At 44.5% G+C, this 16,831-nt stretch overlaps 1 protein-coding gene across 16 annotated transcripts in view; it reads right to left on the reverse strand.

Annotated features, from left to right (window-relative positions):
• LOC111843664 (inositol polyphosphate-4-phosphatase type I A-like) overlaps positions 1–16,831 on the reverse strand; it is a 56,578-nt gene that overhangs the window by 18,814 nt on the left and 20,933 nt on the right. For all 16 annotated transcript variants that reach the window (XM_023811418.2, XM_072700200.1, XM_023811408.2 and 13 more), the window contains exons 3-13: positions 12,509–12,793; positions 12,192–12,236; positions 11,260–11,378; positions 6,057–6,173; positions 5,787–5,866; positions 5,527–5,638; positions 5,352–5,442; positions 4,526–4,673; positions 2,436–2,566; positions 1,133–1,237; positions 537–645 (exon numbers count right to left, since the gene is read on the reverse strand). In XM_023811418.2, the coding sequence (XP_023667186.1) occupies positions 537–645; positions 1,133–1,237; positions 2,436–2,566; positions 4,526–4,673; positions 5,352–5,442; positions 5,527–5,638; positions 5,787–5,866; positions 6,057–6,173; positions 11,260–11,378; positions 12,192–12,236; positions 12,509–12,608 (1,157 nt within the window). In that variant the 5' untranslated portion in view covers positions 12,609–12,793. The remainder of the gene's footprint in view (positions 1–536; positions 646–1,132; positions 1,238–2,435; positions 2,567–4,525; positions 4,674–5,351; positions 5,443–5,526; positions 5,639–5,786; positions 5,867–6,056; positions 6,174–11,259; positions 11,379–12,191; positions 12,237–12,508; positions 12,794–16,831) is intronic.

The raw sequence follows: 16,831 nt of genomic DNA on the forward strand, positions 1-16,831 counted from the left end.
GTCATTTCATTCACGACGAATCGGTTCAGTAAATGCCTGGTTGACATTCAGTGGGGACCCACCAAGATGACCCCTACAGTGAAGGCCTGCCAGAGTCAATGGCCAGGGGATAGAAAACAAGCAGGAGGTGATTTGAGGTGCACAACAGATATGGGCTGTTCCTCATCCCCCCACTGGAGCTGGCCTGGGTGTCAGGTAACGAAGGGGACACCTGTGACAAGATTAACCAGCCATTCCAGATTGGAAAGAGACTTCAGCTGTATGGAAGAAAAGCGTGTCTTCTACAGAGTACCGTGAGGTACTGAGAGGATGGCAGCCCTTTTTCACTTCGGGATACGAATAAACAGCAAGCCTGTTCATGCCCATTCAGGACAGGTGGGCTGGAACAGTGCCTAATATATACATAAAAAAATGAAAATAAATCAGCCATTTGGCTGACTTTTGGTAACAGATCTTGGGGGCACGGAGCAGCAATCTGTCTATGTTGAACTCTGCCTCACCCCTCCCACCCCACCCCTATCTTCCCAAACACTTACTTCTTCTTCGCTTCCTCGAACTTGTGAATGAGTTTCCGTAGGCCGTTGCTCTTGAACCCCTGGCAGTGGGCGGCCGGGGCCCCGATGGTGACCACGTCATAAGTATGATCTATGGAGAAGCAGACACAGGCGTTCCAGGGCACGCGTGTCTATCGCGGCTTCACGCGTGTCTATCGCGGCTTCACCAGAGGTGGCGCCCTACAGCACGGCGGCTCCTAAAACCCGACTTGGCTGAGGTACTGTACATGTCCCCCTGACCGCTGCACCAACTTACTCTACAAATTTAACTGCTTAAATAACTTTTTTTCTGTTCAAAGCCATTCTCAGTTCATTCTGTCACTCAGGTCAGAGAAGGTTAAACCACGAAACCACGAAAATAAACGCCCGATTAGTCAACAAAATCCATTTCCCCGACAAGTGAATCACCTTCAACGCTACAATAAACTGCGGTAATAGAACAGTCAGCGGATTCAAGCACATTAAATAAGAGTGAGGGCACATTTTTAAGCGCAGAGAATGTGATCCGCGTTGGTTGGTGTGTCACTCTAAGCTTTATGCATTTTAATGTTTGGATTCATCCGCATTCCCAAACTTACCGAACCCCGACTCGTCATACACCCTCATCCTCTGGACATGCAGATTGGTGGGCATGAACTCCAGTTTTCTTTCTGCCTTCAGGGTGCTGGCCTTGAAGGAAGGACCTGAGGAGGAGAGATTAAGAAAAATCAAAATAACAAGTAATGGAAGATCAGCTGAGAGAAAAACAAACAGCCCAGCGGAGTGGGAGGGAAAAGACGACAAGCTGAGCAACCGCCATCCTGACAAGTGATGTGTGGGTCTGAAATCGAAGTTTCTCCATACAGATGGGCAACAATAGTTTTCTTTTTAATTTCTTTTTGTTTTTTTGAATCGCATGTTTTTCTTCAGCAAAGAAGCTGCAGGATCCTCATGTGCCTTCAGAATGAACTTACTGCTGTGGACAAACCTCAGGAGGACAAACCTCAGGAGGACAAACCTCAGGAGGACAGACCTCAAGAGGACAGACCTCAGGAGGACAGACCTCAGGAGGACAGACCTCAGGAGGACAAACCTCAGGAGGACAGACCTCAAGAGGACAGACCTCAGGAGGACAAACCTCAGGAGGACAGACCTCAGGAGGACAGACCTCAGGAGGACAAACCTCAGGAGGACAGACCTCAGGAGGACAAACCTCAGGAGGACAGACCTCAGGAGGACAGACCTCAGGAGGACAGACCTCAGGAGGTCAAACCTCAGGAGGACAGACCTCAGGAGGACAGACCTCAGGAGGACAGACCTCAGGAGGACAGACCTCAGGAGGACAGAGTGTGGTACTCACTAAGGACCTGACATGCAAAGAATGGAAAGCTGGGTAGAACAAACACAGAAGTGTAGGAAGTAAGGAGAGAAGTACTGCGTGGTAACGTTAGTAACCAGTAGTCATACAGATGATAAACCTGTTTAGGGAGACTAACACTTCACTTAAAGTAGGAATCATAATGCATTATAATGGTCAGTATAAGAATTAGGGATGTTTTGTACTGCATTATGAAGGTAACTATAGTGCATTATAGATGAGAACTTCATAAATCATTCATAATGCATAATAAACATGGTTGTAATGTGTTATGCCTTTTTATAAATAATTATAGATGTGTTTATAATACTTTATGAATGCGTTATAATACATTATGAAGGTGTCTATGACACATTATACATGACTGTTTTAAGTAAAGTGTTACCAGAGAATCTTCTCCAAGATTTTGGTTTAAAAGATTTAGAGAAGGTACAGGAAGTTTCCTAGATGGGCTTTACTATGTGCTTTCTTAGTTGCTTAGGTGTTGAATTCACACTGGAGAAAAGCATCAGTTGTACACTGACCTTTGTACTCGTGCAGGTCAGCAAGCGTCTCCTGGTAGGTGAGTATTATGGTCTGGTACTGAGTGACAATCTGTCTTCTAAGGTTCTCCCAGCATGGAGACAGCTCTCCAAGCTCCTCCAGCTCACAGACCCTGAGCACAAGCAGACGAGAATACAGCAGCTTTGAACATGGAGGGGAACGTAGTGAGTGGTTAACATCCAATCAGAGGGAGTACCTTACAATACCTGGCAACCCACAGTGTCTTACTAACCCAATGGAGAGGTCACACCTTTTCCCGTCAGTTGTTAAATTGTTAAACCAGCTTCTATAGCTCAATAAATAGAACAGTGCACTAACAATGAAGTCATGAGAGCACATTTAAAAAAAAAACTGTGACCCTTCTCTCCCATCTTCCCTCTACTGCAAGTCGTTTGTAAGCATTGGGTAAATGAATAAATGTAAATTCATAGTGCACTTTACAGACTTTCTCAACCCGGCATATGCAGATCCGAGGATCGAGTCTGAGCTTGTGTCCTCTGTGACACAGTGCGACACCCAGTGCATCGGTGAACCGCAAACGCTCTATCCTTGCCAATTAACCCTACAGCCAATCCACCTCTGCAAACACGACGTCCCACGATCGCTTGTGCGATTCCCACAGACTAAGCACAAAGAAAACGGTTCACAGGAGATCTCGGGGGACACGCACTGCAGAACGATGGGGACGGAGAGATCAAAAAAAGCAAGAGGCAGAGCAAAACAAAACATTACGGACGTAATTCGAGCTACTTCAGATGATGGTGCCCTTGGTTGCACGTCAAGCCAGCAGGAGATGAGATGTAGGCTGAGCAATTGTACAAGCTCACTCATTCGGAGATCTAGAACCAAGAGTAGGTGTGCAACTAGCACTGAGAGCTCTTGTATCTGCATTGCAGTTACAGTACTATTTATACACTGCATCTTCAGCAGCCTGTAAGTGAATCCTGTACTGAAATGGGCTGAAAACTATAAAGATTATTCAGATCCTTCAGAGCCTGAGGACTTGGTCATTATGGTGTCACACAGCGAGACGCACCGGAAGCCGATCTGAGAGTGTGAGAGAGATCCGTGTGACACAGGCATGGGAGGGTGGAAGGGGAACCTTTCTAGGGGTTTGGAGAGTCCAACACACTGGGGAGACAAAAGGAAGCCATTTCAGCTATAGAAACGAAGGAGACTCCGGGCAAAGAGAATCTTTAGAGAAATTGCTGTAGGTGAATGGACTGCTTGTCCATTCACCTACAGCACGTCCTGGGCTGATTGATGATTCTCAGAATCATCAACGTCTCCGCCCAGGACGTTCATGGTCTTCACCCTGCTTTACAGAGACAGTCCCCTGAGGACGGAAGTCGTCTGCTAACAGAAAATGCCAGAGTATGGCATAGCATTGGGACGGCAATGCCATCAGATTATTTGAAACTGGCATATAATACCATTCTGCCCATCCACTCCAGGGGGCGCTATCTTGATGCACTTTTCTGCCACCGGCTCCCTCCACCATGGTGTGGTAAGAGGCACTGATGGGGCCCATTCCCACCCGCTGCCGTCAGACACCATAACGGCTCCCCCTGACATGCCGCCACCCCCAGCCACAACACGCCAGAAAGCGAGTTCTGTTTGCCGTAAAAGTGCAGTGCTGCGTGTTCGCACACATAACTACTCATGTACCTTCCATTCAGTTATTTTTAAATTTATACTAATTTCCTTGACATTCTTTTTTATAATGTTCCATTTGTGTTCTGTGTATTTTTTTTTAAAATTTGGGGCTGTTTATTTGTTTGCACTATGTATATTGTCTTGTTTTGCACTGTATGTTTGTTTGTCTCACTTTACAAACCTCACTGCACAATTTCCCCCTAGGACCAATTAAGTTCACTGTATGACATTGTATCTTAAGAATCATATAGTATGTTATCGTACCTTATCTCATCGTATTCTATCTTAATTTATATTATTGTATTGCATCGTATTTTATTGCATCTTCAAGGGTCACCGAGTTTCCATAGACATGCTTTGGGCCGCTGGGAGACGGGCGACTTCCTGGCCTGCTGGGGGGGGGGGGGGATGGTACCTGGCGGCGTCCTCCTCCAGGAGCAGCTTGACAAACTGCCGGGGGACATTGAGCGACAGCCCACTCTCAGCCATTTGCTCCAGCACCCGCAGGTGATTGCCGTCCGTGGTGGGGAAGCGGTACATCCGGGACATGGTACCACCGAACACTGCGGGACGGGGAACGTGGGGAAACGTGGGGAAACATGGGGGAACGCGGGGAAACATGGGGGAACACGGGGGAACCGGTCAGCACTCTCGGGCCCCGAAAATCCGGCCACGTGGTCACATGACAGATAAGTAAGTGAATAATTATCCAAACCACCCAGAGACTGATAAACGGTACTGAACCTGAACCCAGCACCCGGGACAATGACTTCAATGGGGAGGGGGGGCTGAAGGATCGCAATTCCAAATGGCAATATAGAGGAGAAGCAATTCCAGATTATCTATTGTTTTTTTTTTCATATATTGTTGAAAAATTCAGCTTAAACCTCTGATGCAATAAATGTACTGATGGCAAGCCATAAGCAATGGGAGTCCCCCCCCCCCCCTTTAAGCTTTCTGTTCCCATGACAACACTGGATGCCTGTGACATCTATTCCATCGAAGCAGGGCATGATAAACATACCTGGGTTTTAAATGTGCTTGTCGCACAGAATTATATCAGGGAAAACAGGACAATCTCTGTAAAACTACAGAGTCATTCCAGAAATGTAATTCATAACTTAAAGCAGCAGTAAGGAACAAAATGATAAACACAATTTTAAACTTGCTGTAACTCTAGTGGGCGATCATGATGTTATCATTTCTACAGAAAATGATATATGTGAAAATGACTGGAGCACCTGATTTCAGCAGAGTGTCTTTGCATAAAGATGCGCGTTTGGCTCGGGCTCCCAAGGATTCTGTCAGGCTTTCATCTACAGGCAGGACCATCTGAGACACAAGGGGGCAGTTAGTCTGTATGGTGGCATCACTCTGAGCAGAGGCGTGTGGCTGCGTACTAGGATGTCCACCCACCCTGCCATTGACAGTGTCGGGCAGTCGAGCCACCAGAGTCCTCTGGTCCCTCTTCTCATCCATCTGCCAGGCGATGACAGTGATGTTGCCCATCCGTTCGTTCTCCGCCGATCTTAATGAAAAAGACCTCACTTACTAGATTGAGAACTTTCCCCCAAGACCTCCATGGAACCACAGTTACGCATTAGTCACATGTAGCTTGTATAGCTTAGCATAGTTTGACGTGGGGGTTTGACGTGGGGGTTTGACGTGGGGGTTACCTGAGACCCAGGTGAAGCCTGTGATGCTTGTCCTGCAGCAGGTCCTTCACAGGAAACATCGCAGAACCCAGCAGGTACATCTGATGGGAAAAACATGTGGTCAACCACATAGTCAAAGCAACTGCAGGGACGTTTCCCAGAAATCCGTGCAGGAACAAACGCCCTACTTAAAAAGGCGCAGCTGCGAAAATTCATGGCGCCATACCGCCTATATACAAAACAACAGGTTCTTGTTTATCTAATGAAGTTCCCCAATGTCCACCAACAAACCGTTCCCTGAGAGCGATCCTTGACGTCGTAGACCGACAGCTTGATCTGCGTCTGCTGGTTGATGAGCGAGTTCTGGAAGAAGGCAATGCTGCTCAGAAAGACAGGGTTACTGGTGCCCTGTGGAGAGAGGGAGGTGAGAGAGGTGAGAGGTCAGTAGAGCACGGGATCGCAGCCTTGACGTCGGCTCCTCTTCCTGCTTTTTATGTGTAGGTGACAAATGTTGGGAAGTACAAATGAGCAGGGGTGTCAAACTCCAGTCCCGGGGGGCCAGAGTCCTGTGTATCTTAGTTCTTTCCCTGTTCCACCACAAATAAGAACATAAGAACATAAGAAATTTACAAACGAGAGGAGGCCATTCGGCCCATCAAGCTCGTTTGGGGAGAACTTAGCTAATAGCTCAGAGTTGTTAAAATCTTATCTAGCTCTGATTTAAAGGAACCCATGGTTTTAGCTTCCACTACAATAGCAGGAAGACTATTCCATACTCTGACTACACGCTGTGTAAAGAAGTGCTTCCTCAAATTTGTTTTAAAATGTTCTCCCGCTAATTTCCACTTATGGCCACGAGTTCTAGTATTTAGACTAATATTGAAATAGTCATTTGGCTGAACGGCATCCAGACCCGTTAGAATCTTATAGACCTGAATCATATCCCCCCTTAGTCTCCTTTGCTCAAGGCTGAACAGATTCAGTTCCGCTAACCTCTCCTCGTAAGACATTCCTCTAAGACCAGGAATCATTCTCATAGCTCTTCGTTGCACCTTTTCTAAGGCAGCAATGTCCTTCTTGAAGTATGGTGACCAAACCTGCACACAGTATTCTAGGTGGGGTCTTACCAAGGAATTATATAAGTGTAACATCACCTCCCTTGACTTAAACTCCACACATCTAGAGATATAACCCAACATTCTGTTCGCCTTTTTTATTGCTTCCCCACATTGGCGAGAGTGGGACATGGAAGCATCAACATACATACCGAGATCTTTCTCGTAATCAGCTACCTTTATTTCAGTGGAACCCATAAAATATCTGTACTGTATATTTCTGCTCCCTGCATGGATTACCTTACATTTATCTGTGTTAAATTTCATCTGCCAAGTATCAGCCCATTCGCTAATTAAATCCAGATCCCGTTGGAGCCTCTCTGCTGCTAGATTAGTATCTGCTACCCCGCCCACCTTAGTGTCGTCTGCAAATTTAACCAGTTTACTGTATGTATTCGTGTCAATATCATTAATGTAAATTAGGAACAATAATGGTCCTAAAATTGAACCCTGCGGTACCCCACTATAAACGGAGGCCCACTGTGACATAGTGCCTCTAATAACTACTCGCTGCTTCCTATCAGTTAGCCAGTTTTTGATCCAAGCTGCCACAGTTCCTAAAATTCCTGCAGCTTTAAGCTTTAACAAGAGCCGTTTGTGGGGGACAACATCAAAGGCTTTCTGGAAATCTAAGTAAATCACATCATAGGCCTTTTTGTGATCAATTTCACTTGTAGCTTCCTCAAAGAACTCAAGCAGATTCGTTAAGCAGGATCTACCTCTCCTAAATCCATGTTGGCTATCCTTTATAATGTTATTTGCATCTAGGTAATCTACCATTTTCACTTGAATTATAGCTTCCATTATTTTTCCAGTAATGCTAGTTAAACTGATTGGCCTATAGTTTGCCGGATTACTTCTATCCCCTTTTTTGAATATGGGTGTTATATTAGCATGCTTCCAATCTGATGGTACCACACCCGCAGATAACGATTTCTGGAATATTAAAGTCAAAGGTTGGCTAATAATATCCCTCATCTCTTTCAAGACTAAAGGTAAGATGCCATCAGGCCCCTGTGATTTATTTATTTTGAGTTTAGCTAGGCTTAGTATCACATCAACCTCAGTTATACATATATTGGTCATAGACGATGCTGTATTCGTATTAATTGGTGGTAAGTTACTTGTGTTCTCTATTGTGAACACCCTTGAAAAATAATCATTAAACTCATTTACCATATCAATTTCGTTATCAATTATAAGGCCCTTACTATCCTGTAAATTAGTGATTTCAGCTTTTAGTGCTCTCTTGGAGTTAAAATATTGGAAGAAACCTTTACTGTCATGCTTAGCCTCCAATGCAATTTTTCTTTCTACATCCCTCTTTGATAGCCTAATGTCATTTTTTTAACTCTGCCTGTAGACTTAGATACTCCTGCTTGATTTTGAAATCATTAGTTATTTTCCAGTTGTGGAACAGAGCCCTTTTCCTCCTGACTTTATTCTTAATTTCCTTAGTAAACCACCTTGGTTGTCGTTTCCTAGATTTAGTTTTGCTGGAAACAGGTATGAAGTCCTCTTGCACTTGCAACAATGTGCTTTTGAAAAATTCCCATGCCTCTTCTACTGTTTTGCTATTTAACTCTGTCCAGTTTACAGTTTCTAATTTCCGTCTCATACCATTAAAGTTAGCCTTCCTAACATTGTATACTTTTCATTTAGACTTTGCTCTTTGGACACTAAAATTAACCTCGAATTTAACCATGTTATGATCACTACCGTACAATGGGTCTAAAACCTCTAATTTTCCAATCCTATCCTGGTTATTACAAAAAACGAGATCAAGAAGGGCTTCTCCCCTGGTAGGAGTATTAACAAACTGAGTAAAAAAACAATCCTGTACTAATTCCACCATCTCAAGTTCATTTACAGAAGAGCCAGAGACTGTGTCCCACTGTATCCCAGGTAAATTAAAATCACCCATAACCACCACATCATTTTTATTACTCATAATCCTGATATCATCATATAACATTCTGCTTTCCTCTATAGCTACATTAGGTGCTCTATAACAAACCCCGACAATTAGGCCATTTGAATCTTTAGCATCAAGTTTTATCCATACAGCTTCTGAATTTTTATTTTTATCAGTGAGATCCCTTGCCTGCAAGTTTTCTTTTACGTATACTGCAACACCACCTCCCTTCTTGCCTATCCGGTCTCTACGGAACAACGCATAACCATCCATATTATATTCATCACCATCATTGTCACTCATCCATGTTTCAGTTATTCCTATAATGTCGTAATTGTCTGAAGAAATTAAAGCCTCTAAGTCATTAATTTTGTTTCTAATACTCCTAGCATTCAAATACAGACCACTAATGGTAGGCCTTTTACAGTGTCTACTTTTAATTTTTATTTGGGCTTTCCGTCTCTCCCCACATAAATTCTTAACTGATCTCCCTGCCCCCCCAGTCCCTAGTTTAAACATTCCTCAACTATTCTGCACATACGCCTCCCCAATACACTGGTTCCCCTATGGTTCAGATGCAACCCGTCCGGCTTGAACAGGTCCCACCTGTTCCAGAAGGTCTTCCAGTGCCCCATAAACCTGAACCCCTCTTTCCTACACCACCATTTTAGCCACGCATTTAATCCCCTTATCTCAGCTAATTTTGCCTGACTTGCACGTGGCACGGGAAGTATTCCAGAGAATACCACCGTGGATGTTCTGCTTCTAAGCTTATCCGCGACTTCTATAAATTTATCTTGCAGAACAGCCCTTCTGCCCTTTCCTATGTCATTGGTGCCAACATGCACCACGACCACTGGATCCACCCCAGCTGGGGCCAAAAGCCTGTCCACTCGATCTGGAAGGTCCCCTACCTGGGCACCAGGCAGGCAAGACACCGTACGGGACCCTCTATCACGGGTGCACACATAACTATCTACACCTCTTATAATTGAATCCCCAACTACCACAACCTCCCTCCTACTAGGGTTAGGTGGCTCCTTGGTGCCCAAGGGCCCACCTGCCTCCCCAGTCTCTTCCGGCTCTAAAGCTGGAAGCACCTGAAAGCGGTTAGAAACCGTTACTTCAGGTGATGCCGCCTCTGTGAACTGTGTACGTCCTTTTCTACCTCTACGACCTACGTTCACCCAGCTCTCTCGACCTACCTGTTCATCAATCTCCCCCCTCCCCGCTTGTGACGTACACATAGTCTCCCTAGAAGGCGTATTAACTCTCTCCTTTAACTCATTGCTATGCTGGATGAGAGCCAGCCGCTCCTCTAGGTCACGAACCTGGACCATGAGTGAGTCAACTAACCCACATCGCTCGCAGACGAAGTCCGACTGGACGCAAGCATCCAGAAGGGCAAACATCTTGCAAACACAACACTGAGCTGGCCCCATAATTACCTAACTCACTATGTTCCCGTCCTTTACTCCCAGCCCAGTATATTAATAGAGAATATATAAACTTTTAGTTGATCTAATTAACGTATAGTTAAAACAAAGTGCCGAGTACACTAAAACACTAAATTAACACTTGCGTTAAATCGGTACTTTATTATAAATTATCCGGCAGCGTCAGCGATAACAACCTTTAAATTTAACTTTTAAAATAACCAAATTTACAATTACTTACCCGAGATTAACTTCCTGCTGAACCACGTTTAGCTTAAACTAAAGCTAAACACATCAAGAGCTGTGTGGTATTTAGCACAAGGAGGGGCAAGAAGCTGAATCAGGTGTGTTAAATGAGGGGAAACCCAAAAATATGTAGGGCTCTGGCCCCCCAGGACTGGAGTTTGATACCCTTGCCTTAGAGGTATTAAACACTGCAGAACAATTGCACCCCACCTAGTTACATATCTGATTTTCCTTCTAGTCATTATAAAATCCTTGATTATCTGGATGGGGTATGCACATGTACATAAAACACTTAGAGAGTGGTGGGGGTCGAAAAACTGAATATGGTGCATTAACAGATTAAAAAAATATATACAGTCGACTCTTCTGTGTCGCGACTTTCCCTGTCGCGGTTTTAACATGTTGCAGGGTTGGAATAAAAAATTAAATGGGGGTTTTTTTTGGGACAACATGCGAAGGTCAACAGATGACACACAAAATGTTTACTCATAAATTCAGAAAATAAATGAACAGTGAAGGTTTGGAAGTTTGGCTCATAGCGTCCCCCCTATCCCCCTGCCCCACCCCTAGGGGGAGGTGCACCCCCAACCCCCGCAATGTGGAAGAGTCGACTGTACCTTGTGGCAGCATCTGACAACAAGATGAGAATAGTCTGAGGTGAATTTGACTTAGAATTTTAAAGCAGTTGAACAATTTAAGAAGAAAATGGGCATTTCTTCAGCTGAGTGACACCAGCGACTGCCAGCAGAGCGACGTGCCACCTGAGAAGGCGGGGACTTTACCTCTATGATCTCCGTCTGGGCGTGCTTGGTCCAGAAGGCCTGGGGGGGCGTGGTGCAGCTGACGGTCACAAACGTGTTCGGCTTGCGGTCCATCGCTGGGGTGGTCAACTCACTGCAGGCTGCGGAAGGAGACAATGTAGGGAGGTGACCAATGGGTCACTTCTTTAACCTAGATTAGGGGTGCTACCAGATTATTTATTTATTTCCTTCAGTGGGACTTGAGGAAATCATTTTACATTTACATTTATTTTGATTTAGCAGATACTTTTGGCCAAAGCAAGTGCCTCATTCCAAACATACAAGCTGTCAGGGAGTTGGACCAGGCAAGAGCGAGGCCAGGCTGAGCTTCCACTGAATGCTCATACACAAGTGTAAGCGGTATTGCGGCAAGAGCTTTACAACAACTGCTACCAAAGTGAGAACCTAAGAAGACAATTCAATGATCGGAAGTCCAGCACTAAGAACATATAGGAAACACAGAGAGGCATCAGTGTTGCAGAGGAATTCCTGGAACAGCCATGCCTCTGGAAGAACAAAGTAGGTCATAGGTGAACCTTACATATGCCTGGAATTCACCAGAAAAAGCAAACCTGAGAGAGCATAGAGTTAATGTAGTGTGTCACTCATCCAATCACAGCAGGAAAAAAGATGGTGACTGATTGAAAACATCAAGGGTACAATTCTCAAATAGCTGGTCCAGAGAATATTCCTCTAGATCTCTGATATAACTCATCCGATGCGGTGCTTCTAAATTTGGACACGGCAGCATTCATTGACCTGGGTGCAAGACAGGGACACTGTGCTAATTTCGGAAGCTGTGACCAAGGTTACAGCTGAAATTCAAATCATCTAACACTGGTTTGTAACAGACATCTGACCAGGCAGAGACTGGTCACTGGCTCTTTGACCAGCTGCATCATTACTCTGCTCACCGAGGCTGAACTCCAGCACTGGCTCATCGGGGTCCTGGCTGTTCCCTGCAGAACAAAGAAGAAAAGGCAGTTGAAACCGATTTCCATCGACTTCTATCAAGCCAGTTCATTTTCATGGAGAAGATCTCACAAAGAGATATGAGATAAGGCTTAAGAGAGAAAAAAACAGGTTTGCACAGAAAACAACACCTGTTTATCCGGGAATGAGGAAACTCATTTTCACCTGAAACTAACAGCACGGGAGGAACGAGAGCTGAAGACCTGCTTTATATGATGTGTCAAATCGGATTCTGGTAACCAAGGCAACGCTTCCTCACCCGCCAGTGTGAGCCCCAGCATCTCAGCGGAGAGGTCAAAGGTGTTGGCCCGGTACACGGACCAGGGGCGCTGCCGGCCGCTGTGCTCTCTGCCTGACATCTTCGCGTTGTTAGGGTTAGGGCTGGGGGGGGGGGCGGTATCAGCAGCGTGGCCGAGAAGCTGAATACATGCAGGACGTCCCTATGCTTCAACACCCTCCTCCGTTGGGACTCCGTCCCTCCCTGGGCCTCGCAGTCGGGGAATGTGACGTTGGCTCTGGCTTAGTCCTCTCCCCGCTCAGGCACCTGCAGAGAAAAGTCCACAAATAAGGAAGGAGAACATGATGAGCAATTGAGAAAGGATCATGGGCTTTGAAAAGCTCTAAGGATCCAAGGAACATTCCTCTGGACAATCCTAAGCTTGTGGGAATTTTACTTACAAAAAAATATTCTGATGGCAAATAAAGGAGATGGGACAAAAGCAAAAGATTGGTTTGGTTACGCCTCCTCTAGCTGCTTAGACCCACCTCCTCTACAATTTGATTGAATATCTCTCTGAACCAATCATTATTCCTTCTGCCCTCAGAACATTTTTGAGTAAGTAAAACTCCCATGAGCCATTCCTCTACTACACTTGGAACAATACCCTCAGTACCTCCCAACCAACACAGAAACCCTCTCCTGCTCAGAAGCTTCACAGTCTCTATTATCCTTGTAAACAAAACAGAAAAGAACACGTAGAGGACAGAGGAGGGCCTGATATTCCTACTCAGTCGTATCGCATGGCACACTTGATATTTGCTGCAGAATATAGCAAAGAATAGGGTTAGGTGTGATTGGAATATTCTTCCTCTCCTTGTAATCCTTGTTCGTGTTTCAGGTAATATAAGGAAACTCAGCATCTTATTTGATAATCTGACCACCGCATCTGACTAGGAAATGGTGACCTCGCTTCCTCAGACAGGGGAATTTACAAACCAGCAGAAAAGTCACCAGCACATTTGAAACAATATCCAATGAATGTTTGATCACAAATAACAACAAACTGTGATCCAGCAACTATTGGGACAGCTTGGTATTTATTGTCTAGTTTTTTATTTGCCACAACTATTCTGGATGCAGGCAAGCAGTTTCCTGGTGCTAAAAATAAAAACATTGAACATTGATCCTTCTTTAATAGCATTGACAAGAACAGCCCAAGGACGCTTTAGAGAGGAGTAATTACCAAAAAGACTATCCAGAGGAATTTGACTTCTGAATATTTTTATGTTTTCTGCTAGCAAATTTGCAGCAATTTCCTGCTGATAATGCAGTCAGGTTATGGGCAATTGCAGTCAAAAGAGACAAATGTCACAAATGCACAGAATGCAGAATGGTAGGATTTTTGCAGGAAGAAAAACTTGACAGAGTTTAAAACCTCCATCTGTCTGCTGTGACTGTAAGTCCTATAAAAAGTTTCACAAAAAAGCTCCTTAACAGACTCAAGAGCACCTAGATATATGCAAAAGCTGAAAACAGAATTCACTTACATACAGCACTCTGTGACAGAAATACTAAAGCTGGCCTGTAGGATTGCTGGTTCTGGTTTGGCATTTCTATGACAATATGGCTATTTGGTGGCTTGTTGGCTCAGTGGGCAGCACTATGGCCTCACGTTTCCAGGCCTGTGAGTTTGCTTCCTGCCACCAGCTCAGCGAGTGTCGAGTTTGCACATCCACCCCCGTGCGTGGGCTTCAGCCCACAGGCCAGAAGTATGCAGCTAGATGAACAACTAGATGAAATCGCTCATTGTGTGTAACTGAGTGCATCCCCCGTAATGGACTGGCGTCCTGTCCAAGGTGTATCCTGTAAGAGACTGGAATGCTGCCTGAAATGTCTCCTGTGATGGACCAATGTCCAGTCTATGGTGTCCCCTGTGATGGACTGATGTGGTGTCCAAAGTTTCTCCAGTGCATCTTGGGATAGGATCTAGGGCAATGTTTCTGCCTGGTAGGTCATCTTCATTTAAGGTGACTTACCATTGCCACCCCTCCCCCCTGCAACTTTTACAGTCGCCAACAGTTTTGACTTAACTACCATGGAGAGACGTGGGTCCTGAGGCTAAGCCAATCGAGAAGCACTGCTCTAGTGGCACCATGGCACTATATTGAAGAGGAAGAGGTTAAGGATGCTATTTAAATAACAGGAATATTTCGAATACATCGAATATTTCAGCTTGGAGCCATTAGGAATCCTGTAGATTAAGAAGAAATAGATGAAGATTAACTGAATGTTCATTGGTCATGGTTATTTTTGACTCTTTTTTTCTCGTTACTCGTGATGCCAAACTTAGACCATTCACACATCCTCCCCATTCTCAGAGACTCCCCAGAGCCTGCCGATCGTCTCTCTGCTCACTGTGTCCGAAATGAGCAATTAGCCCATTTCCTCTAAGGCTGGGGGCTCCAGGTATCAGGAAGCTCTATTTCTGTCTCTGTCACCCGCTGAGATCAATTTGGGGATGGGTGGGGGGTGTGTGAAAGTGGAAGGTGCAGAAGCTCTCAGATGTTCTCAGATGTGCCCTTTGAAAGCACAAACTTGATCAGAGTTACATATACATGCATATCTATACAGTCATGCACTGCGTAACAATGGACCGCATAAGATTACAATATAATGGGGCTGAAAAATTTCCTATGCGACGGTGTAAAGCCATAGCACAACAAATTATACTTATGTGTCCGTGATGATGCTGGTGTAAACAAACTTACTGCGCTGCCAGTCGAGTAAAAGTATAGTACCTACAATTATATGCAGTATACAGTACTGTATACCATTTGATAATGATAAAACTATGTTACTGATTTATGTATCTACTAAACTGTACTGATTGTTATTTAGACTATACTGTATAGTCTAGATGTGTAGTAAGGTATACCATCTAGGTTTGCACAATGACAAGATCGCCCAATGATGCATTTCGCAGAACATATCCCTGTCGTGAAACCACGCAGGACTGCCATGGGATTTCTAGGTCTTTCCATTTGGTGAATGTTTGATGTCAATTTGATGTTTGCTTGATTCAATCTGATAAAGGATCTCAGAATGGTCTCACAACGTTTCTTTCTCTCACTCTCACAACATCGTAACATCCAATGTGGGGGACAGAAAACAGCATTACACCCTGTATTTAATCTATTAAAAAGATTTGACTGTGCTACAGCTGTCACCTTGACATTTTAAGAGCTGAAAGGAGAAATACAGAAAAATGAAGAGTGAACTGTTGGTTTAATCTGGGGGCTGCATTTCTTCAAATAAATTTCAGTCTAAGAAAAAAGAAACTGGAAAGAGAAGAAGATGAAGATGAAAGTGAAATGGGCCTTTGACATTCTCTTCACCTGTGCGGATAGTGAGAGCAGGTAAGTAAACTATGGCGATCTTTCAGGAGTTAAAATGAAGATCACAGTGATTACTCATTTTTTTGACCCCAACAAGGCAATGATACGTTGTTTGGTTTTGGAAAGAGAAGATGAAGGTGAGAATGTCAGACTCTGAGTGGGCCTGCGAGATACCAAGGCTTTGGAGACCTTCACACGATTGAAGATGAGGGCAAGAACCGTGTGATGTGCAGCGGTTGTGTGAGTGCAGCAAAGTTCACACATGCTGGCCCAGTGACACGTCCAGAAAACTCACGCAGCTGCTGGGCATCGCTGAAGTGAAGGCCATGCCTCAGTCTGCCAAAAAGGTGAGAAGTGCTGACTTAAGCATTGCACACTTTTTCCTTGTAAAACAGTGCGGCAAAAAACTCGAGCCCTAAGAAGAGAACTCCAACAGGGCCCTCAGTGGACAGTTTCTTCTTGAGCAGGCCTGCACGATGTGCAATGTCAATGTCACACATGCACATGCAACTGTGACATCACAAGGACCGCAACAGTCCGCTGAGTTGAGACTATCATGCTGCAACACTTCTACTCTGTCATAGGAAACAAAAATGTTTCTGATGGTTCATTTTAAAGATCATGTTTTAAAAAAAATCAGTCTAAAGAATGGATGTTTATTAAAGAAAAAAACATAATAAATTTGTCATTCAAATTTCCCTCCTGAGCGGTATTTCAGAGATATGAAAAACAGAACATTTAATAAAATGGGAAGCATGAGGGTCAAAGCACAAAGATGTATCCCTATGCGGACATTGTATACTTACTCGTATCTAACTGTAAAGCTACTTTCATGCTATTCTGAATGCAGTACAGACAGGGTCAGGAGGTTCGGTTACAGTGCGACTGAGCATTCGAACAGCTAAAATGAGTGATTTACATGGACTTACTAAGCCCAAAGAAATGTCCAAATGAGAGAGCAGGGCTC

This window comes from Paramormyrops kingsleyae, chromosome 16, assembly GCF_048594095.1.
Source record: "Paramormyrops kingsleyae isolate MSU_618 chromosome 16, PKINGS_0.4, whole genome shotgun sequence".
NCBI lineage: Eukaryota > Metazoa > Chordata > Actinopteri > Osteoglossiformes > Mormyridae > Paramormyrops > Paramormyrops kingsleyae.